The 23,901-nt window shown below is 41.0% G+C and overlaps 1 protein-coding gene across 1 annotated transcript; it reads right to left on the reverse strand.

Annotated features, from left to right (window-relative positions):
* Nucleotides 1-990: 990 nt before the first annotated feature.
* Nucleotides 991-23,310, reverse strand: si:ch1073-15f12.3 (laminin subunit beta-3). The gene is made up of 23 exons (XM_034144379.1): nucleotides 23,221-23,310; nucleotides 23,083-23,131; nucleotides 21,944-22,098; nucleotides 17,548-17,662; nucleotides 17,314-17,387; nucleotides 16,993-17,184; nucleotides 16,338-16,401; nucleotides 16,069-16,259; nucleotides 15,529-15,649; nucleotides 14,258-14,446; nucleotides 13,954-14,109; nucleotides 13,504-13,697; nucleotides 11,073-11,169; nucleotides 7,966-8,341; nucleotides 7,724-7,884; nucleotides 6,879-7,069; nucleotides 5,973-6,179; nucleotides 5,735-5,879; nucleotides 5,104-5,311; nucleotides 4,429-4,570; nucleotides 4,168-4,344; nucleotides 3,314-3,476; nucleotides 991-1,845 (listed from the first exon to the last, which is right to left on the reverse strand). The coding sequence occupies exons 2-23, from the start codon at nucleotides 23,105-23,107 to the stop codon at nucleotides 1,715-1,717; spliced, it is 3,474 nt and encodes a 1,157-aa protein (XP_034000270.1). The 5' UTR covers nucleotides 23,108-23,131; nucleotides 23,221-23,310; the 3' UTR covers nucleotides 991-1,714.
* Between the last annotated feature and the right edge of the window lie 591 nt (nucleotides 23,311-23,901).

Genomic DNA, 23,901 nt, shown 5'->3' on the forward strand with positions numbered 1-23,901 from the left:
GAAGACTTCCCGCGCATGGTTACCATGGTTACCCTTCTGTTTATTCTCCGCTGTGGCTTTTTTTTTTCCTCCCCAAGGCAAGCGTTTGCTCCCGCTGCTTTAATTCAATGCAATCCCTCCCCGTCGAGGCAAGCACTGTAATTCTCTCTGGTTAGTCCACCAGCAGATGACAAACACCCACCTCTCCGCCTCTTCCAAGGAACGAGGGGACCGTGCGGCAGAGTTTCAGTTAGGTTTTCTTTCGCCGGTCAAGATGTCCGTTAAAGTTTAAATCTTCCGGACAAAATTTGAAAAGTGCCGGTCAAAGGTCTTCTTTGTTATTTATTGAGCTTTAAAATAACTGAATAACGACTCTATATAATAATAGGCTATAATAAAACACGGAGGACGGAGATCTATTTTTCTCCCCCTCTTCTGACTTCATCAGAGCACGCTCCCCTCTCCTGCAGGGGGGCGTGGTCAGCTGCAGCTCACAGAATCAGCCCCGTGCAAAAACAGTGCTGGAGAACAGCAAATAGAGCGAAATGAGGCATGGCTAAAATGCATGATCTGTTTGGTATTTTGAAAACAGAAACGTATAAATATACCTTATATAGGTATGGCCCTACAATATATCATTTAAATATAGCATGATAGGTCCACTTTAACTTTTAAACATTGCAAAGGAGATTTTAGGGAAAGTATTGTTATGTTCAATTCATGCTGGATTATAATTCTGATTTCCATTTTACAAAAAGATGATGGATGGTTTCTTTTATTTATGAGATGAAACTTTGATTTCAGTGATATGTAAATGAACTGCTGTCTTGTTAAACAGCTGAACTCATCAAGTGCCACACTCTGGAGGAAATATCTATCATCACCACTAGTGATGTCATGGAGTATTCTAAATGAACACATGTAGTGACATTCTGTTTGCGGTATTTATAGGTATGTAGTACTTGTATCTAGTACCATGCTGACATCTCCCATGAAGCTCCAACGCATGCATCAAAGTAATAAAAACCTTTATTTAAATACTACAGATTCTGCACAAACAACAGATGCAATACAAAGAATAAATAAGTTAACATTCACCCTTTTTCCGTTTTGTATTATTCAAATACAATAATTGTGGTGCAATGTTCACAGTGGAGAGTATTGCTGCTGACAAATAAATCCTATTTGTGTTTATAAATCCTATTTGAGTTTGCTCTTTGCTCTCATAAAAACAGAAGCTGTGTTTTTTTTTTCAAATAAAGTGCTGAATGATGAAAATGAAACTGATGGACTCAAAATATCACAATGTGTTTGACCAAATATTGAAATGCACCTACATAATGTCATAATACTGGTACTTTTAAAAGTATTTACACACATTCTGAGTTAAATAAATGGAACCCTCACTATTGTTACGTTGACACTGTTACTTACAATGGTCTTTAATGTTCAATATATCCCAGAGTTATTTTGGGATAAAGAGTACTCAGTTATGTGTCTTCCTGAACCATCTTTCTGCCCCCCTCCTTCTATCACATTCAACTCCAGATAATGACGTCCTACATTTCCCACAATTCATTGAACTGCCAGAGAAGAGGTATAATGTTATAGACAGGAGTTATAGCAATGTTCAAAAGGAAAGAAGTGACAGCTTTCTTTCTGACAGTAGAAGCAGTGTGTGTGTGTGTGTGGGGGGGGGGGTATGAAGTGTGGCTCCTGGGCTCCTGGGGGCCTCTCAGCCATGGCAGATGACAGATTTCAGACGAAGCTTTTCCAAAAGATCTTTAAGCTTGACATCCAGCCCTTCAAGCTGTGAGGACTTCTGTAGGATCTCGTCCTGCAGCGACCTGAGGGACTCGGCTTTACCTGAACAAAAGAAAGTAGAGGAAGTGACTGAGGGTGTGATAAAACACTGCAGGAACAACTTAAGTCAAAGTACAAATACTACTGTCTCCCTTGGTATTACGTCATTGTCTGTGCCTTGCTTTGTAAAAAAACGTCTGGTGTCTGTATATGTGACAATGTTTCTGTCGTCACCTGTCCTCTAATCATTCTGAATAATTTACAAAATTATAATAAGTCAAATGTAATTCTAGTTTCAAAAGTAAAAGTACTCGTTATGAAAAGTGGATATTTTCACAATTTCATAATTATGGTTATTATATTATCCTGTTTTTAAACATGTACTGTACTTTGTCAATGTGCACCAAGTCTAGATAAATGTAAATGATAAATGAAATACTGCGTAGATTAGTAGTACAGCACAGTATCGTACCATATCATCATATTATGTGTATTCATTTGTACAAAGTAACCAGTAACTATGAGTGTTCAAATGAATTTAGTGGATCTTTACAGGATAGAGTAGGACATTTGGTTCTAAACGTTTGTGTGCAGTGGAAGTATAAAGTAGCATCAAATGGAAAAACAAAAAAAAGTACAAATATGTTTATTTCTGGCAATATCCAGAAGGCCAAAAGTGAGACTTAGGGACAAACTGCATGTAGATCAGTCATTACTTATAACCTCTTAGAATCAGAGGGGAGAGTTCAGGTGTATTTATCAAGCATCTCACATTCACCCGGTGAAATGACATTCAGCTTAATGGTGAAACGTTTCAAATCCTCCCTCAGCAGACAGGAAGACTTATTTATAAAGTTTTCTTATTTGAGAGTGACTAACATTACTAAAAAGTTAATGAAATTAAAAGTTGAACCACTCACTTGGTGGTTTGGTGTGCTGCATTACCAGAGGTGAAAGAAGTACTCAGATTTACTACTAGAAATACTCTGGAAGTAGATGTCTTAAGTGCGAAATTTTACTTAGGTAGAAGTACAGAAACAATATGTACCGCTACTTACAGTATCAAAAGTAAAAGTCCTTTCACAATATTCTATTTTTGATATTATATTTAATATCCTGTTTTTATCACTAACAAATACATATCAGGGCATTTTAATGTTGTAGTTTGTCAATGTGAAGCCAATTTAAGATACGTAAAATGAAAATACTGGTTTGAATTTTGTATATTGGTAGTGCAGTACTGCATCATATCATATAAGCAAATCACATGTTTTAATATGTTAAAAGTAAATAGTTACTATTAGTGTTAAATACATGTAGTGGAGTGAAAGTACAATCTTTGCTTCCAAAATGTAGTGGGGTAGAAGAATAAAGTGTCATTAAATGGAAATGCTCAAGTAAAGTACAAGTATGTAACCTAATACAGTTATGTGAAATGTGTTGACATAAAACATTTAATTGAAGTTTTTTCAGTGTTCAGTGCATGGCACTTGAGTAAATGTACTTGTTACTTTCCAGCACTCTACAGTACCTTCCAGAGCCTCGGTCATTGTGTCGGTGGTGTTGGCCAGATCTCCAGCGTCCTGCTTTAACTTGGCCAGCCTGTCCCCCGTGGGCCCTGCCCCCCCCTCCGGGCCCTTGGCTGCAGCCTTGTCCTTCAGCTGCTGCAGCTTCTCCTCCAAAGGCACCAGGTCCTACAAACACACACACAGAAACACACACATATTTGAATTCTCCAACAATACCCAGCAACATTAACAGCGTTCCTAAATGTTTCAACAAATTCCTTACCGGGAAAGTCTTAATGACGTACCCTGACAGCAGACATTTGCAAATGAAAAAAAAACGTTTCAGCTCATTTCAGGATTTATAGTACATTACTCATTGGTGGAAAGTGACTTTGTACCTTTACTCATGTACTGTACATATATGAGGTACTTATATTTAAATTGAGTATTTCCTTTTCCTGCTACTTCATACTTCTACTCTACTACAATTTGGAAAATAAACATTCTACTTTTTACTCCGCTACATTTATTTGACAATATTAGTTACTTTGCAGGTACAAAATCTTGTTACAAAAATGTAATGTAAAATATCAGCTGCAAAATGTAAATTGTATTGTACAGTTAATAGATCATTCATTGGAATCCGGTGATAACATATATATTATTGTTTCTACAGTGGTATTGTTACTTTGACCTAAGAGTAAAAGCTGAGGACTCTTCCACCGCTGACGTTGATACGAATGTAAGTGGTGTGACCAAGTATTTGAGACACTTGAGTTTAGTAGAATAAAGAACACCAACAGCTATAACCTCAGCCCCAGATGATTCTTTGTTAACTTAAAGGTTTATTTTAAAACAGGCAGAGCAGGTCCCCCACCTCTTCAGCAGCATCTGCCTCATCTTGAGCCTTTTCTGCGTCTTCCTGTGCATCCTCAGCCAGCTGGCCTCCGTTCTTCAGCAGCTCTTTAAGCTCGTCCAGCTGAGGCTTCATCGGCTTTATCAGTTTTGACACATCATCCAGAGTCTTCTCCGCCGGGATCAGCTGCTCTTTGGTCTACATGAAGAGAACCACCAAAGCTCAGTCATTCTTTTTTTGGAATGAATTTGCCCAACGTCAGCTACGTTTGATGTGTCCTACCTTGTTAAGGTTGTCGCTCAGTTTCTCTATGAGATCCATGCTGTTCTGCAGTTTGACATCCAGGTCAGCGAGGGAGCCCTCCTCCGAGACGATGCCTTCCAGCAAATTATCCACACCGTCCTTTACTCCTAGTGCCGTATCCCTGTAGTCAGAGAGAGAACTTTTACATCAACCTGACATAAATCATCACAAAAAGACACAGCAGAGCATCCTCAGGAGGAGAGGAAGGAGGGCCCTGTATTTCTAGATTTGGATTTAAATTGTATTCCTAATAAAAACTATAGGGGCAACTTTCGATGAAGTCTTAAATGTTAATTATCTCAGTCATAGTAACAGGATAATAAGATCTGTGTGTGCCATTTTGAAATTTGGATTTGTTATCCTAAACTCAACGTAACTAGAACAGATGTGATGCTAGAAAAAAAGGATAATCTTACAACATTTTACTTGAAAATACTATATCTATAATGTATCGTACAAAATGATTGTGGTTTAAAAACGTCAACATCTTGATTAATGTTTTCAACCATGATATATATTCTGTGACATGTCCTTGATAATAATTTCATTATTCATTTAGGCTAAAATCTGTGGTTTTTCCACCTTGGAATATATAGTATATTTTATTAAACAGACTGAAGCGTCAGGAGTGTGCTCCTGAAGGTTGAAGCCCACCTGGCGTCCTTGGCTTCCTGCAGCAGTTTCCTGGCTGTCTCCAGCTGTGGCTCCGCCTCCTTCAGCACGGCCGTGCTGTCAGGCAGGTTGGCGGCCAGGTCCTTCAGCTCCTTGAGCTTCCTCTTCAGAGCATCCAGGCTGAGAGGTAATTTGGCTTTCAGGATCCAGTCGCTCACCTCCTGGATGTGGGTCAGGTTGGAGGAAGGGTCTGCACAGAGAACAACAGAAACAACTTAGCCAATTAGTACTGGAACCAGGAGAGCCTGAACCTCAGACACTTACAGCGGCTGTCCAGCTCTATATTAGAGCTAAGTGTAGAAATAAGCACCAGCCTTCGCACCAATGAAGAAGTTGTAGCAGTGTGTCAGTCGGGTGCTATGGAAGCAATGCTTATTTATTTATTTATTATATTTTTGGAATGCTCACGTTTGTACAAGTGGTTGTTAAATGTTTTTCGATGTGACGGAGCAGGATGTACTTTTTTAGAGATTTGTCTGTCTGTGTTGTTTTAAAACGTGTATCATAACGGATCCCTTGTCTTTTATCTGCAAACCATATCTCCCAATGGGAACAAAGGAATAACCTGAACCTGGAACCTTCCTTCCATATATCAGGGGACAACAATGTTTACCTGATAGGAAATCCTTGAGATCTTTCACAACGTCACGTGTCTCCTTCAAGTCGTCTTCTAGATCTTCTCTGGCCTGCTTCATCTTATTGGATAGCTTCTCTGCAGTCAGTCTCACCTGATTGGTGTTTTCCTGTGCATCCTGGAGCTGTAAGGGATTGATGTTGTGTTATACAATGCCTATAGAATCTGAAAATATTGCTTGTAAAACCGGAGCAGAGGTGTTGGAGTGTGTGTGAACCTTCTCTGCAGCGTCAGTGATCTTCCCAGAGAGCCGGTCCAGTCGCTCCTTCACATCCTTCACATCAGCGTCGGCCCTCTTGCTGAGCGGCAGGGCGCCCACACACTTTTCACCCTTTTTACAAGGTGGGGTTCCCTCCGGAGGACACAAGTCTTCACCCTCACACTTCAGAGGGGTGCAGGGCTCTGAGCGGACACTGCCACATACCTGAGAATATAGGAGCCATGGTCTCATTGTAGAAAAAAGCCATCAAACAGCAGGTGTTGATACAATTCTCAATGAATGCAAAAGTAATCAACCAGTATCTTCAAAACTGTTGTTTTGATAATGCTCAGTGATGGATAGTAACAAAGTAGAATTACTATTAGTACGGTACTTAAGTACAATTTTGAGTTACTTGTACTTTACCTGAGTATGTTCAGTTTATGCTACTTTTTACTTCCACTCCACTACATTTTAGAAGCCAATATTATACTTTTTGCTTCACCACATTTATTTGACAGCTTTTGTTACTAGTTACCTTTTAGGTTTAGATTATTAGCTAATAAGAAATCTTATTAAATAAACTGACATATATTTCTAGTAAAAGATATCCAACAGCATATACAGTTATTTAAATTAGCTCTACATCACATACCAGTTGTTATAAAAACAAATCAATAATCATAATAGTAACCCAGTAACTCAATATATATAAGATTCTAAAATGGGCTATCATGCAAAGTAGTACTTTTACTTTTGGTAGTGGCATATTTTGATGCCGATACTTTTGTACTTTTAATTAAATAAGATTTTGATTGCAGTACTTTTTGAATGTAGTATTGCTCAAATCTGAGTACTTCTTCCAACACTGATCGTGCCACAAAGCACACTGTATCTGTCTCCCTGCCTGAGGCTGGCAGTCACCTGTCTGGCAGCAGGAGTGAGGTCCGGTCGGGAGGCTATGTCTCTGGTGTTGGCGGGCTGTATTTGGTCGCGAATGTCATTAGTCTCTTTTCTGAGATCAGCTGATTCCTTTACTGGGGTTTTGCTGTCATCCACTTTCTTAGCTGCATCGGTAGACTCATTGTAGGCGTTCTTGATGGTAGAAAAAGCTCCTAATGGGACAGTTAAACAAAGCACAAGTAAATTCTACAATGTCCCCATATAAGAACGTATTTTTGAGAGAAATGGTGGAAATGGTGCATTTTGATTAGAGCCACATAAGAGAGATTCTATTTTACCCTCCTGTTTTGTTCTAACTTGGTGTTCTCCGTCAAATTTGATCGGTCTGTTTTAACTGCTCTTATATTAACATAAAAACCTACAAAATGTTATTTAACACCCTTTTAATCTGTAAATAATGTCTCAGACCAATGGTTTACATGAATAACTGCAGTAAATATATAAAGAATAGACACTGAAAATGTATTCCAAAATTAACATTTTATCAAATTGTACTATCTGAAGAACATAATCTGGGGTTACCCATTCATTTCCTATGGCGGTCATTTTTAACCGGGAACATAGTTGACTAAACCATCATAATGTAATGAAAGTGGTGATCAGCCATTTCAAATGTTTAAATGCCTACTGTGGACGATATCATCAGGCCTCAAGGCAATCAAATGACAAACACAATATTTATGATTGACTAAATTATGAAATCAGTCAGATTTGACCCGGACACAACAGGAGGGTTAAATCATGCACACAAATAACTGCAAACAATGATCTGTCACTAGGTGTAGCGGTGATGGTGTGTTTCTGACCGGAATTGTTTTGACTGACGGAGTTGTCCTTTGCATCTTTCTTGGCTTTGTACTGCAGAGTGAGACTGTCCAGCAGAGCCTGCAGTTTGTCCAGCTCTGAGCCCAGACCAGGAGTTCTTTCCTTGGGTGACAGCTCATTGTTAACCTTGTCCACCTGGGCCCTGCAAGACAAAATTAGGCACCAGTTAGAAAAAAAAAAACAGAAGTTAGCGGGTTCCCATGTTTCTTCTGTAGAGCCTTACCTGAGCTTGTCCAGTTTGGACAGAGCTTCATCGATCTGTGTGGTGGTATTGAGTGGAAGAAAGATGGACCCCCGGATCAGGTTCAGGCTATTTTCCAGGACCCGGATGCGAGGTCCAAAATGTCCAAGGTCACCAGAACCTCCAGGACGGGTAGGGATGCTGGGGGAGAGTCTCCCCAGGGCTGAGCTCAGGTTCTGTCTCTGGGCGTCCAGCGTGAAGAAGCAGGAGGGACATGTGGTGCAGCCCGGGAAGGAGTCGCAGTGTCCCCGACTGCAGGAGTCGCAGCGGGGCCCCGTGACGCCCTGCCGGCACAGACACACTCCGGTCTGCTTATCACAAACTTCTGGAAGTGTTCCTTCAGCATCACACCGACACGCTGCGGAGGAAGAGACCATTACAAGACGATAATAAACACTAAGGGGACCCTCAGGGGCCCACACAGTTTAATAAAGTTGTTTTTAAACCTGCTTTACTGCTGCACTCCAATACCTCAGTCATTAACACGAGAGACACAATACTACAACTGAAAATAATCTACACATTACACTTTGGTTGAACAGTTTATATATAATAAATATAAATACACATTTTAATTATTATATTTTTTTATATACATTTTTATAATTTCATAACAAGACAGATATCACTACACACTGACCACACTTGTACATGTTGTTATAATGCATTTTCCACATAAATGTCCAAATATTTGTTTTACATGAATCGCTAGACAAAAGGATTACAGATATAGTAGCCTTGAAGAGGCCTGCTTCAATTGGAATGAAGCCCCCCTGTGGAACCACTACAGCAGCCTTGGTTCATGTCTTGAAATAAGCATTAAGAATGAACCTGGGACTGTAATCTGGTACAAAAACATAACTGAGACCAGATTAGCCTGTGCTAAACACGGGATCTGTGAGTGAACAATATCTTGTTTTTATTTATTTCAATTAAGTACTGTCAGTCCTGCACAACCCTTCGAATGTATTTCACATTTGTATACAAAGCTACCTCTTTTAATATCTGCACAGCTTTCCGATTTTCGTAACAATGCACATAATTAATGTATTTTATTATTCTGAGTATTTTGTCATATTATACTCTATTTGTTATCCTTTGTTTTTGGTTTATCAATATTTCATGTAAATACTTCTCTATATTTTTATGTTATAATAGTTTCTTTATTAAAGATTCTTTAATTTTTTTGGGTTGTTTTCTTACAATGTATCTTCTTTAACTGTGTTTATGTATGCACCATATACACCTAGGCAAATCCCTGGTATGTGTAAACTTACTTGGCAGTAAACCTGATTCTGAACCTTTCTTAAATGTGAATCCAACATGTACTGAATATACACAATTAAACAAGATACACTTGTACCTTAACCGAGACAGAAAACTAATCTCCAATGGAGTAATGACATCCCATGACTCCAACAAATGGTTTATGAACCACAAAAGGAGTAATCAGGGGCGCACCTTGCGAACAGGCAAGGCAGGCAACTGCTTGGGGCCCCGGACCAGGGGCCTCATTTATAAAGGGATATACGCTCAAAAAATGCCGTACGCCAGTTTTTACGCAATGTTTGCGATTTATAAAATACTAACTTGACGGGAAAATGTGCGGTCCTCCACGCAAACTCTGACCCATGCGTACGCACTAAGCACACAAACGGGAGAGACGAGAAACTGCGACACCGTTGGCAGAAGGAAGAATGGAGAGAAATATGTGGAAATAATACCATAAATAAAATGTTACCTCTCATTTATCATATGAAGAATTCATTTTCAAACATTGATTAAAGCCAATCTTAAAATGATGAAACAAACGCCTGTTTGAGACTCCTCAGTGCACACAAAAACTTAACTTGGAGAAATAAATAAATACGGATATGTTATTTAAAACCACCTCGAATATGTTGTGTTAATGTTATGAAATGTTTTCTCATAAATGATGCGGTAAGCAGGAGGACAGAATTACGTCTAAACTGACGCCGTTTTGCATTTCTATAGGTTGTAGATACGAGCATGGTTTTATATACTATCACGTTTAATCGTGTTTTATGCCGTTTGCCAAGACTTGATAAGTCGCTCGTAAAACACATGAGGTATGGAAACTAAGAACACCATATGTGGTAAATTGTACAGCTAATATAACACAACACATTGTATTTCCTTTAACTGGTGGATTATGGATATATAGTTGCTGATCGACAGCTGGAACACAAAGCACCAAATACAACAAAATAATTCAGATCCAGTCGTCATGACTCCACTCCGGAGGGATTCCCCGATCATTTCTTACAGTTTCTCATCAAGGGGGGGGTCTCCTGTCCCCGGGACAAACACACTGCCTGAGGAAGGCTATGTGTATTTTTTTTGTCATTAACTTTTTTCGGACCACTTGTTTATTTATTTTGGTGACGATCCGACCTCCATGCTGCTACTCTGGTTCAAACTGCATCCACCAAACAATATGATTTATCTCGACCTGCCCACAATAACCAAAATCTGACACGGTGTGAGATGTCTTTTTTAGCTGTTCTGTCGTCATTTCCTGCGATCTTCTTCATGCAGTCAGTCAAAATGAATAAATGAATGGGCGTTTCTTTGACTATTTATAGGCAAATATGAGCGTTACGAGTCGATTGTGATTTATAAAGGGAAACAGGCGTAGGAAGTGCCGTACGCACTTCCCTCGCCGGTATGCAATGTTTTGTGAATCGGAAAATGTCGGAACATTTGTGTACCTATTTTTTTGCTTTGTACTACGTAAGCAACCTTCCCACGTCAATCCTACGTCAATCCTTATAAATGAGGCCCCAGAAGGGCCCCAAAGAAGGTAGATTAAGAAGGTCCACAGCAACGACAACATGAAACACCCTTTAATTCACTGCAACGACATGTCGTGAAACCCCCTCAAGGCGGCCCCATGCATATTTTCGCGCCGTAAAATGCTGCTTCTTATCTTAAGTTTCGTTGCCTTAAGTTTCGTTGTCGGCTGTGCGTGGTGATGAAAAGCTGGTTCGAGGGGCCCCCAGTGAATGTTTGCCTAGGGCCCCCACATACTCTAGGATCGCCACTGGGAGTAATGAAAGAGAGCTCACGTTTGCAGCCGATGAGAGCGTCTCCGTACGTGTTGTCGGGGCACTCGGTGCATCCTCGGCCTCCAAAGCCCGGTCTGCACTGACACTGACCGGTCACCTGGACAGGAGGAAACAGAGCTGATAGTGTCAGTACTGTTTTCAGTGTAGTCACATTGCCAGTTGATATTCACTGATACACTAAAAAAAACAGAGACGTTGACTTAACTAAATGATTTATGTCAACAAATCATACACAATTGTTTTTAGGTTAGTTGAAAGCAATAATATTAAGTTTAAATAAAAAAAGAATAGGTTTAGTGGGGTAGTGGTGGTCTAATGGATAGTGAGGTGGGCTGAAGATCGGAAGGTTGTGAGTTCAAATCCCGCCTGGAACATCACCACTAGTGTGCCCTTGAGTAAGGCACTTAGCCCTCAGTTACTCCAGGGAGAATGTCCCTGTAATTTAGTGGGAATGCTGATAACAGCATTCCAACTATATGTTATGCTAAGGACAAAAAGTTTATTTAGTGGGAATGCTGATACAGCATTCCAACTATATGTTATGCTACGGACAAAAAGTTTATTATTCCACCGACTTATTTTGGCCCTCTTCTCCTCCCACATTCAACATCGCAGAAACTCCGTTCAAACATCAAATTGTTCAGCTCGGTCGGGAATCGCAGGCTATTACTTTTCTCATTCATAACTTTCATAATTCCAGAGATACATCCCATAATTCATCACATTTTTAACATTTTAACTTAACATTGCTCGTTAGTGTGTGATGTCACAGCTAGAGGGTAGGAAATCTTGAAATTTGCCTTCATATCTTTTTTTAAAACTGCCATAATTCCCAAACCCTACTTTCCTGAGACATAATTTTTCATGACAAACGTAGGAAAACATCTCGTAGCTTGAAAAATGACAAATAATTAAGCAAAAATAATTAAACAAAATGCCTCTTGAGGGCATGAAGTGACAAAAACGTTCAACATGTCTCCATTAAAACCCATTGTAATTTCAGGCTGATATTTCCTCACAGCAGCAGCCGCACACCTTTAGTTAAACTGCCAAAAAGGCCACATTATTATCCCGAAAGTACACACAAATTACACTTCAGATACTCAACTTCCTTGACATGCTTCACGTTTTGAAATTTCACAGATATCTGTTATCGTTCTTCCACAAAACGTTCACATGTAAGAGGTTTATCTCTCATTCAGAACAATGCAAACCTTTGATCTCTACAGAGCTCGTTAGCTCAACTATAAACACCTGTGTAATGGAACACGATGATGTCATCACTCCAACTGACATGCTCAGAGCAGCAGACTTCAGATAATGGTTAATGGTCGTGCCCTCAACAGCTCTAGGTCAATTATGGGGTGTCATCATATGCCGTTCAAGAGAAGAGAGAGAGGGCGATCAAGAGTCAGTTCTGACTGTTCATTTCATTCTCTCTCTCTCTCTCTCTCTCTGGCAACACAATGCTCGCCATGAAACACGGTTTTCTCATAACTTCAGTGAAAATGCTCCAAACGGCCCAAAACTTCACAGGTTTGGTAACGATGCAGCCCTCAACGCATCTAACCGTATTATGGGGTGTCATCAAATGCCGTTGCCATGGCGAGAGACCACTCGCCATGAAGCACGATGTCGCTGTAAGTCCAATGGACACGGTCCGATCGTCCTCCAAACTTCGCTTGTATATCACCGGTACAGCCCTCAACAGCTCTACGTCAATTATGGGGTTTCTTCAAATGCCGTTGCCATGGTAACACAAGGCTCGCCATGAAACACGGTTTTCTCATAACTTCAGTGAAAATGCTCCAAACAGCCCAAAACCTCACAGGTTTGGTAACGATGCAGCCATCCACACATCTAAGCGTATTATGGGATGTCATCAAATGCCGTTGGCATGGCGACAGATCATTCACCATCAAGTTAGTTCAAAAGTTTGCAGTTCAAATATTCTGCTGCTTTTCCAAGCCTTTTTACTTTCTTTTCTTCTCTCATCACACATTCAAGCCCCCAGTGTTCATGTATCATTTCAATCTAAATTCTTCACGTTCTTCTTACACATTACATTTCAACATAGCAATTCAGCATCAACTTTTCAGCATAAAGCATTCCCACTAGCAATTTCTTCAGGAATTGCATTCTCTAGTTGGTAATTGTAAGTCGCTTTGGATAAAAGCGTCAGCTAAATGAAATGTAATGTAATGTAATGTTTAACTAGATACTATTGCTTTCAACTAACCTAGTACAATTATGTGGAACCTGTTGACGTAATACATTTAATTAGAGTCAATGTTTCGGTGAAACAATCATTTGGGAATGATTAAGGGATTAGGGGAAACGTTTTTATAACTGAATTGATTTGATATTGAATTTCATTTGTACTGGTATTTTAGTCAAATGTTCTATTACTCTTTGGGGTCAAAGGTGGTACCTGGTCACATGTGTCGCTGTAGGACCTGGTGGGGTCACAGTTGCAGGGGGTGCAGCGTCCTGACAGAGAGGGTTTCCAGTAACCTTTAGAACACACTTCACAGGTCAGGCCGTGGAAGTGAGGACGACACGGACACTGGCCGGTGATCGGGTCACACACCTCTGTCAGAGAGCCGTCCACAGAGCAGGAACACTCTGCACAGAAGGAGCAGTTAGGAAGATCCCCGGACACACACTTCAGACTGAGTGATCCACTGCAGTAACAGTGATAGTATAATGAAGGTTTCAAATGGAAGCTAAAGAAGAGTGAAACATCTGATATCTGGGGATCATGTATTTAAGGATTCTCAAATTCAGGAGCATGCACTGAGACCCTTCCTCTGATCAGGCTAAGCTAGTATTGCTGAAACAAAGTGTGATATACAGTATATTATTATTATGTTATACTCACTGGAGCAGCCCAGAGGGTTGGAGGTGCTCAGGCCGTAGTAGCCTCTCCTACAGCGGTCACAGCGGGGCCCTTCAACATTAACCTTACACTGACACAGACCTGTGCTGTCGTCACACCGGCCCCCGTTCACCGTCCCCTCAGCACTGCACACACAGCCTGCAGCAACAACACAAGGATGTTATATAAGAGAATATTTTGCACATTTTGCATTCTCAATTCAAACATGCATGCCATTGTAAGATTTGTTTTGTGTTGCATAACATAAAGTTCAGAGTGCTTTCCATCCCACTGAAGATCCACTCACGTAGGCAGGCATCAGGGCGGTCCATGTGGCTGCGGGGGTTGGGCTGGTAGCCTGGGGCACACTGGTCACACTTTGGCCCTGTGGTGTGGTGCAGACATCCCTCACACACACCTCCACTCTTCCGCCCGCTGGCCTCGTACACCGCCTGGTCGAAACGGCAGCGCTGAGCGTGGTTGTTACATTCACAGCCTGAGGAGAAAAGAACAGTAATAATTAGTTAACTGTTGATATTTGATCCCAGGCTCGTCTCATGAGCAGGAGCACTTTGTGTGGCAGGCAGCCTCTGCCTTTGTATGAATGTTTTAATGCTGACTTGTAAAAATCAGATTTCCTGTTTTCAGCCTCCACCGTGACAGAGCTGGACACCAGTGAATGCCAATATCAACCTACAAGGTTAGCAATGATAAATACAGTAAATAACCTCACCCAAACTGCAGAGGTGGAAGAAGTACTCAGATATTGTACCCAAGTAAAAGTAAGTAGAAATACCACAGTGCAGGAATACTCTGTTACAAGTCCTACATTGTAGATGTTAACCAAGTAAAAATTACAAAAGTATCAGCATCAAAAAGTGGCCATTATGCAGATTGGGCCACTTTCTTATAATATAAATCATACAGCTCTGAAACAAATTAAGAGACCACTGCACAATTATCAGTTTCTCTGGTTTTACTATTTATAAGTATGTGTTTGAGTAATTATCAACATTTTCTTATTTTCTTATATAAACTACTGACAACATTTCTCTGTGTTTGAATTCAACAGACACTGGAATGGAATGGCTGCCCTTTGTAGAGATTGAGATTTAAGAAAAATGTGGAGTGGTCTCTTAATTTTTCTCCAGAGCTGTATGTTTTGATTATAATGATTGATCATGAAAGTGTTCTCAAAGCTGGTAAAGGTGTAGCTTGTGAATTTACTCCAGGTGGAACTAAAGTCTGATTTAACACTTGATTATATTTCACATCATTCATCCAGATCTGTGAAGTAACTAAAGGTATTAAATACATGTAGTGGAGTAATTAAAGTACACCATATACCTCTGAATTATAGTGGAGTAGAAGCACAAAGTAGCAACAAATCGAAATACTCAACCAAAGTACAAGTACCTCAAAATTGTACATAAGAAGTGTACTTGAATAAATGTACTTAGTTACTTTACACCACTGCAAGACTGTAGCCTTATGTAAAGTAACTTCTTCTACTAACTGCTCACTACTTTATTTAATCGCCTGCTTGTTTAGAGGAGGTGAAGCAGGAGCAGGTCTTACGTTGGCAGGTGTGTGTGTCCCCCTCCTCTGCAGGGCTCCAGGGACGGTCGTTGTAGAGGTCATCACAGCGCTCACAGTTCACACCTGCTGTGTGATGCTGGCAGTCACACTGAGGATTCACCTGCAGAGAAACACAGAGAAAGGATCACTGCAGCAAATAAAATAATAATAAACAAAGTCTTAGTTCTGAGAATACGGTTCTGAGACATTTGGGGTCGAAGCTGGGTTTAGCATAGTTCACTGAAAGATCTGAAACGTTGACTTTAACTAAATGTATCATGTCAACAGATTTCACATAACTGTATTAGGTTAGTTGAAAGCAATAATATTAAGGTTAAGTAAAAACATTAAGTGCAACTTATTATTTTTGCACTCAACTAACCTAATAGTTATGTGAAATCTGACATAATACATTCAATTAAAGTCAACGTATCAGGTTTTGTGAAATAAACCAAAAGCAGGAATAAGCTGTATAAAGAAAAACATTTGCCTACCAGCAACTCCATAAACCCCCCCTTCCTCAAACCCCCCCACACACACCTGTATGCTGCTGGCCTGCGGGCTGCTGTAGGCCTCTGGCAGGCACCGGTTGGCGTGTCCGTGGCACATGCAGCTGCCCACCACCCTCATCTCTTTCAGGGCGTAGAACCTGCTGAGCGCTCTGCCTGGCAGCCGGGGGACCTCGCCCAGCTCTGTGAGTCTCACCCTCAGCCCCGTCACCCCCGACACATCTGAGGGGAAGAGAGCAGGTCAGCAGCGTACCCTGTGACCCAGTGAACTCATTCATGACAGACAATTGAGAGACTCACCTTCAATCTTTTGGCTTTTGGAAGCTGGAACATAGGCATACTGACGCAAAGGACTGTATTGGATCTGGAAAAGAGACATTTAAATGTCATTTTTCATTTATATAACATCATTGTTTTCCTTCACAGTGTGATTTGCTCTTATTTCACAACACAATGTTTTTTTCTTTCTTTGTGAATGCATTCCTGCCCAGGCTTTAACAGGTTGGAACTGCGTGTATACTTGTCTAAACATCACATTTATCATGAGTTAAAGCTAAATCAATTACACATTTTTTCCACAATTACAGGTACAAAACTGCAGGAATTAAATCTAGTTTGTAAATGTTTTTATTTGTAATAATACAGTTAATTGAACCCCTCAAATCACACACAAATCACAAAGTGTTTATTGATTTTTTGCCTTAAAACCTACCTAGATATTTTCTAAAAAGAGCATATCACCTTAAACTGAATTTGGCCAAATTGTTTGCCCACAAGCAGCAACAAAAGTGTTTCTGCTGCAAGAAGACACTGAAACAAGGTCTTCTTATGGTGAGGACATCACAGTTCTTCAATGTAATAACAATACAAATGTAAACAATGTTAGATCTTATTTTAAAATCTGACAGAAACTAAACATTTAGAGAAATGAGCCTTGAAAAAGGTAAAGCCTTACGGTGTGATCTTGGTATGGGTTTGCTCCAGTAGGGGGCAGTGTGTAGCAGTATGTGTGCTCCAGAGTCAGAGGAGTTGCTGTGGGGATGCCAGGAAAAGATTTTGCACAGTCTGTAGCCAGGTACAGGGCGGGCTGCCACCCCCTGCCGTCATCCAGAGTCCTCTCTATAACAAAGGCATTGGGACGAGGACCCTGCAGAGAAATACAAATGCTCTGTGATGCAAAGATACAATACCATCCTAAAGAAGATTTAAACATCCATCAAAGAACAGAATAGACAGAAGTGAGTGTGTTTCTTTGTGTTGATGTGATCCAGCGTACCTTAAAGCTGAGCTGCAGGTTGTCCAGCTGGAACAGATTGCCCAGGTCCAACTGGAGGGTCACCGGGGTCACCTCTACAGGAAACACAGCACAGCAGCACACATGTTCACAGAGAAATACTTTAATACTCAAATACATGTTTCAGATAGATTTCATAACATTTGGTTTCCAACAGCCAGAGGACAGCACTATTTTTCTTTCTTTCTTTATCTCTTTCTTTCTTTCTGTGCCCACCTTTCCTGGACTGCCACCATCTCTGCGGTCCGGCGGTGGACAGGACGTCCCGGACAGTGTGGGCCAGCCGAGCGTTTGGGTTGGTGGAGTCACATGGACAACACTTCATCTTCCTCTAAGAATCACAAAACAAAAATAAATGTTAACTTGGCCCATTAAGTGACTATTTGTGTTGGGGGGGCCCGAGTTTTTTTTTTTCAAAAGGGGGGCCTGACAGAAAAAGTTTGAGAACCACTGAATTAGTGTCTACAGTGTGCCTATTGAGCCGTGTTGAGCGATGTGGGGCAAGCCCTTCTCTCTGCTGTTAAAATGAATGGGTGCTGTAAAGACTACACTGCGCATGGTCAGAGTCTTTTTGTATTCAATGTGTGCGACAAAAAAAGAATCACCATGGGGGCACTGTGCTGGCATACCTACCAAACGTCATCTCATAATTCAGAGAGCTGATTGGCTGTAAGAGAGTACGTGTGCCGCGAAAAGTGTAGAAGTGAAGAGGAGACGAGAGAGAGCAGCGTATAGCGATTCAAATCAGTAAAACGGAAAGAAAATGAATGAAGTTGACCATCTGCTTCAGCTTTGGTAAGTTCATTTTATGTCATATCTTTTGTTGATCTTCTGTGTTTTGCCTATAGGCTATTGCTCTGCTGGATCGATTGATATTGTGACCTCGGTGATGAGTGTCTGTGTTTTCCTTATAGCCCCCCTTCCTCTCTCTATCGGAACCATGGATACAGCTATTTGTTTACGTGTTTAAAAAAGCACCAGAAGCTTATATATACACATCTAATGGCGCATTTCCACCACACGGTCGGCCTCGGCCACGCTCGGTACTGCTTGGCCGCGTTGGGCCTTAACAGGGCCGGCTCACTTCATGCTGCGCTTCCATTACAGTTTAGGAACTGGGGTAGTTACTATAGTAACGCAGTGTAGGCGGAGCCGTGACGTAATCTTCAATGAGAACCCCAGAAAAACAACACAGCCGTTAGCTGTTAGCACTCAGAGCTCACAGCTCCTTATATATGTTCAGAAACTCGACAAAAGTTAAACAAGTACAAACCACAGACTGCCTGTGTCATGACGAGTACAGTCGCTGCTTTATTTATGTCTGTATAGGCCGTTGTTGTGAGTGTGGACGGTCGGAGCATATACTGCGTTAGCTTAGCCAATCTCCATTTAGAAAACACGCATTTTAAAAGGTTTTTCGCGTGCCGTCTGTCTGCAGACTTGACAAAGCATTAATTCATGGTTTTTACTAACCGGTATCAGTATGTTGTTACTTCGGCATCATTTTGAAACGTGTATTACAATTAAATCACGGTCAAATATGTCCATCTTGTTGTAGTTGTAGCCCCCTTGCCAGCGATGCTCTCTCTAGTTTAGCAAACTCAGCCCGACTCAGCCCTGTTTGTTGGCCCCGATAGAACCACAATTTTGTCGGGCCAGAAAAGAGGTGAAAAAGTGGCTCCGGGCCGGGCCGGGCCGTAACTAGGCCTAGTGGAAGCGCAACCAAAAACGGGCACGGCACGACACGGCACGCTTACACCGCGCTCCGCGCCATGGTGGAAATGCGCCATTAGTTGTTCGTGCCCCACCACTTTTGTACATATAAAAACGCCACTGTGTATGTATGAACTGTGTCCGGTGTCCTGAAACTGACCCCTGGACCTTAGATTAACCTCCAACTCAGTCTCTCCTCCTCCCTGCTTTTTAGTATAAGCTGTGCCACTCAGCAGGCCAAAAACAAAATCAATAATTATCAGATGGTAAACAACATTTCTGATTCAGCGTGTCAAGACCTCGGGGTGAAACAGCCAGATGACCGGCTGGAACCTGACCATGTTGTGAGCAAGGTCCATTTGTGACACCTGTGGAACGTGACTAATTAACATGACACAAATTAATTATAAAATACAAATCACACAAACCTGATACAATTTGAAAATTATTTCTAGCAACACAACACCGGTTTCCACAAAGCTAACTGAGGAAAGGTCTTTCTAAGATGAGTATTACCGTGACACTTCATGTGTTTGTATTTGATGAGTCAATATAATTCAAGCTTGAAAGCATAAAATAAACATTGTCGTTATAAGCAGGAAATAAGCATTGAATTATAATCAGTATTTTCTTTTCTTATAAACAAAACAGTGAATCTTATTTTAATGACATGAGAGGATTAAACTCTTACACACTTGGCTGTGTTCATGTCATTTTGACCACCACCTCTCCTCAGTTAGCTCAGAGGCTTATAAACTTGACATATGTGGGTTGAAAGTGATAATGTGGAGGCTTTTTCCCAAGGTTTGTGGCTTTTGGCACTGAGGTCCGTCACCTCAAACACATGTGCAAACACACACTGTTTGCATTTAGTTATTGCCAACTGCTGTTGCACCAACTGTACATGTTATTATGGTAGAAACACATTAAAAATACTTTTTAAGTAATAGTCCTACATTAAGAATATTACTAAAACAAAAGTGTGTTAGAAACACATTGGAAAGGATAAGTGTATGCAGGAATAGGAGGGGTATATGATACCTGTAATATACAAAGTGTGTGAGAGTTTGATGTTTTCCTATAATTTAGCTGTTTTTAAACGCAACCCCATTTATTTGAATTCATCAAGATTTTTCTCTCATTCTGGATTCCTTTCACTTCAAGAATTCAAAATACTAATTGGTAATATCATAATCATATCGGGTGTTAAGTATTATTATTTGTTACTAAATGTGCTGCTCTGAGCAACGTGATGACGCAGAGCGAACAAGATGGGACTTGCCCTCCGAGCTGGAAGTGAGGGCTTTTATCTTTACTATTGTGGGTCTTTACTGGTAGTTATGCGTGTGTGTTGGTGTGTGTGTGTCAGCGCTGAGGTACAGCTGAGTGTTGTGGCCCCTCCCTGACTAGACGAGGTGCGGCTCAGGTATTACAAAAAGGGAAAGCATTGATCAGTCAGAGAGAGTCCCCACCCAACACAGCTATCCATGCCCTGAGGCGCTGTAAACACACACTGTGAGGGACGAGGGTTGCACAACATCACACACGTCCTGATGGGATGCTCTGTCTTCAGGAGGGTTTGTCTGAGGTTAAGGTTACCTTAGTAACTAGACAGAAACTGAACTGATAGTTGGAGGACATTTTCTACATAACAACACAATAACATGTGCTCATTAACTGTACTGTCTTTATTATAACGTGCAGGAACTTTACTATACAGAAGGTAGGAGTTTAATAACATTACAAAGAAACTATCTTGAAGGTGGGATCACACACACACACACACACACACACACACACACACACACACACACACACACACACACACACCACACACACACACACACACACACACACACACACACACACACACACACACACACACACACACACACACACACACACACACACACACACACACACACACACACACACACACACACACACACACACACACACACACACACACACACACACACACTACAAGTACCGGTGGTCCTTTGTACTGCAGTTTGGAACCTCTGGGCTTCTGTCCAGCTCCTGACCTGTGCTGCCTTCTCACTCTGTGTTGCATCATTCTTTTAATTATTATTTGACTATTATTAAACTAAAATACTGCCCTCAAAAAAAATCTTGTAGAACACATCTTTAAAAATATCTCTGTCTGGGGGAATTCTGACAGCACAGCAGACAAACAATACCACATTTAAACTTCAACAAGATTAGATGTTTTAACTAAACGTCTGCAGCTGGGTTGAAACTATTCATCAAAGTTCCAGTGCAGTTTCACCACAAACAAAATGTCAACGTGATACATCATAAAAGATGATCTGTTGGGTTTTATCTCACATTCTCTCCCCTTTTGGAGCAAAAACATTTTCTGTATGACTCTTGCTCACTGTTTGACCTCTGTCCTCTCTTATTACAAGATGTAAATCCAGTAAGAGGGTGTTTGTGCTGAGCCAGCAGATGCACTGATTTTTCAGACACTGGTCAAAGAGAACAGTTGCAACATGATGCCCTGGCATTGAAATTAGACTGTTTCACAAATGGGCTGTGGACAATCTGGCCAAACCCCCGCAGCCTCCCCCCTGTCTGTCTGGTCACCCTGACCCCTGACCCCCCACGCACAGAGCCACGCGGGGCCCGGCTGAGACGTGACTGGGTGGTTTCACTGATATCAGCTTTTGAGGGAGATGTGCCTTTTTTATGTCTTCTCCACATATTTAACCCAACAGCTCTTCTAAGCAGCCCCCCTCTGCATAGCAGTCTCCCTCGATCAGGAGCGTTTACTGAGGTTTGATTACAGGGGATTTTAGAGGTTTTGTATAAAATTGTAACACAAACCAGAGACACTTGTGTCATCACATCTTTGATGGTTCACACAGGACTGTCCTACCTGTTCGTATGGGGTGCAGTACACCTCGGAGCCCGTCAGGCCGCAGGTGGAGGAGGCATGGAGCTGGTGAGACCGGCCCAGCAGGAGGTCATTGCTGGGGGGGTAACAAGCCCCTTGAGAGCAGTCAGTCTGGGCCTGTGATACTGCAGCTATGGCTGTCAGGAGGGGGCAGCACAACAAGAAATGAAACGTTACAATGGATTTTATAACTATATGAACAATGTAAGTCCTCACAAACATGAATATCACACTTCACAGCAAATACTGACATTAATCATGCAGGACCAATCCTAGAAGGTGGTCTACACAGGAAGTCAAACTAACTTTCCCCTGCACTCTGCGCAGTAATGTTTGTAAATTAATGTTAAAGATTGTTTGTGTTAAACTAAAACACACCACAAATCCTCTAAAATGTTGTGTTATCTGGATTAAATAAATTATCTTTCATTTATTAATATATTTACTTTTTTCTACTCAGCAGATAGGAAAGTATAAATACTTTAAAAACGTACAACTCCATGACATTGGTAATTAAAAGGCATGTAAACCCTTACAGTAATGTGATAACAGTGTTTTGATATAATATGAATGTCTCTTTTCCACAGTAGAATGTAATGCCTTTGACTACAATGACCTCAATCACATGATACTTTATCAAACCAACCTAACCTGATTATATTGTTGATATTCTGCCTAATCCAACCTTTGAAATGAATGCCCTAATCTACTCACCCCTAATGAAGCACAATGAAACGTCTGCAGTACTCAAAACGGATGCTTTCTCAAAGGGTCGACACAGCCAATGTCACTCATTGTGTCTGAATTTTATATAAATGTTATTTGTACATTTGTACTAACACGGTTACGAATATAATTTATTTTGTTAAATTTGTTAGAAAAAGGTGTTTTAAGTATTTCCCCTAAAGTAGTGTGAAATCATTCAAAGAGAGTATGCAGGATTTCATTCCAACCAATCACTGCAGCACAGATCAGGTTAGTTTCAACTCTCTGCTAGAAAATGCAGAGATGCATATAATCAGCTGCTGAAGTGTTGGGCTGGAAAACCTGGTGAAAGTTGCAGGACGTACTTGAAACAGAAAGAGAACACAAAAGCAAAAGGAAAAAGAACACATTCTTACCAGCTAAAAGTAAAAGTAGTCTCATGTTTTGTTCGTCCTATGAAAAAGTCTGTTGAGAAAACAAAACAAATATCAGCAGGCGGAAACGATCGAATAGAATCAAAGCCAGTCGTCTGTATTTCCTGAAGTGGGACTCACCTGCAGTGTGTGTGCTATCAGCTCTGTTATCTGCTCTATATGACTGTGTTGCTGCCAAGCTGCTGCGTTATAAACACTGTCTCACCTGGGCGCTATGACACATTGTGTGTAAGAGTCACACCCTTCCCCTCCACTCCCTTCACTCCATGAATCAACACACACACATACACACACAGACAGGAAGGCAGACACAGTCAACACGAGGAAACCACAAACTTAAAAAGACTCATCCAGGTGTAATACAACACAATCCTGACCTCAAATATAAAACTTAAACGGAGCTCGAAACATTCCATCTACTCATTGAACCAGTTAGAAAAACATCAAATGTTCGTAGATGTGTTTCTTGTTACTGTGCAGGCTAAAACATGTCTTTACAAAATCTAGTATTTACTCTCCCAGAGAACTCTGGGAATCCTCTGACTTTTTCATGCAGCACCATCATCATGTTAGCATGTCTTGTGAACACTTTAGCATATAGCTCAAAGCACAGCCTGACAGCGCGCTAGCAAGGCTGTAAACCAATTCCACATGTAGTTAGGGATTCATTCACATCCTTGATGTGTTCACTACTCAAAGCAGACAGTGTGCGCATCAAAATACAATAAAATGTTTACGATTAATAATTTGATTTTCAGTTGTCAAAGGTGGACCGGCTCTTTGTTTGCTCAGATTCTTCCC

This window comes from Trematomus bernacchii, unplaced genomic scaffold (assembly GCF_902827165.1).
Source record: "Trematomus bernacchii unplaced genomic scaffold, fTreBer1.1, whole genome shotgun sequence".
Taxonomy (NCBI): Eukaryota; Metazoa; Chordata; class Actinopteri; order Perciformes; family Nototheniidae; genus Trematomus; species Trematomus bernacchii.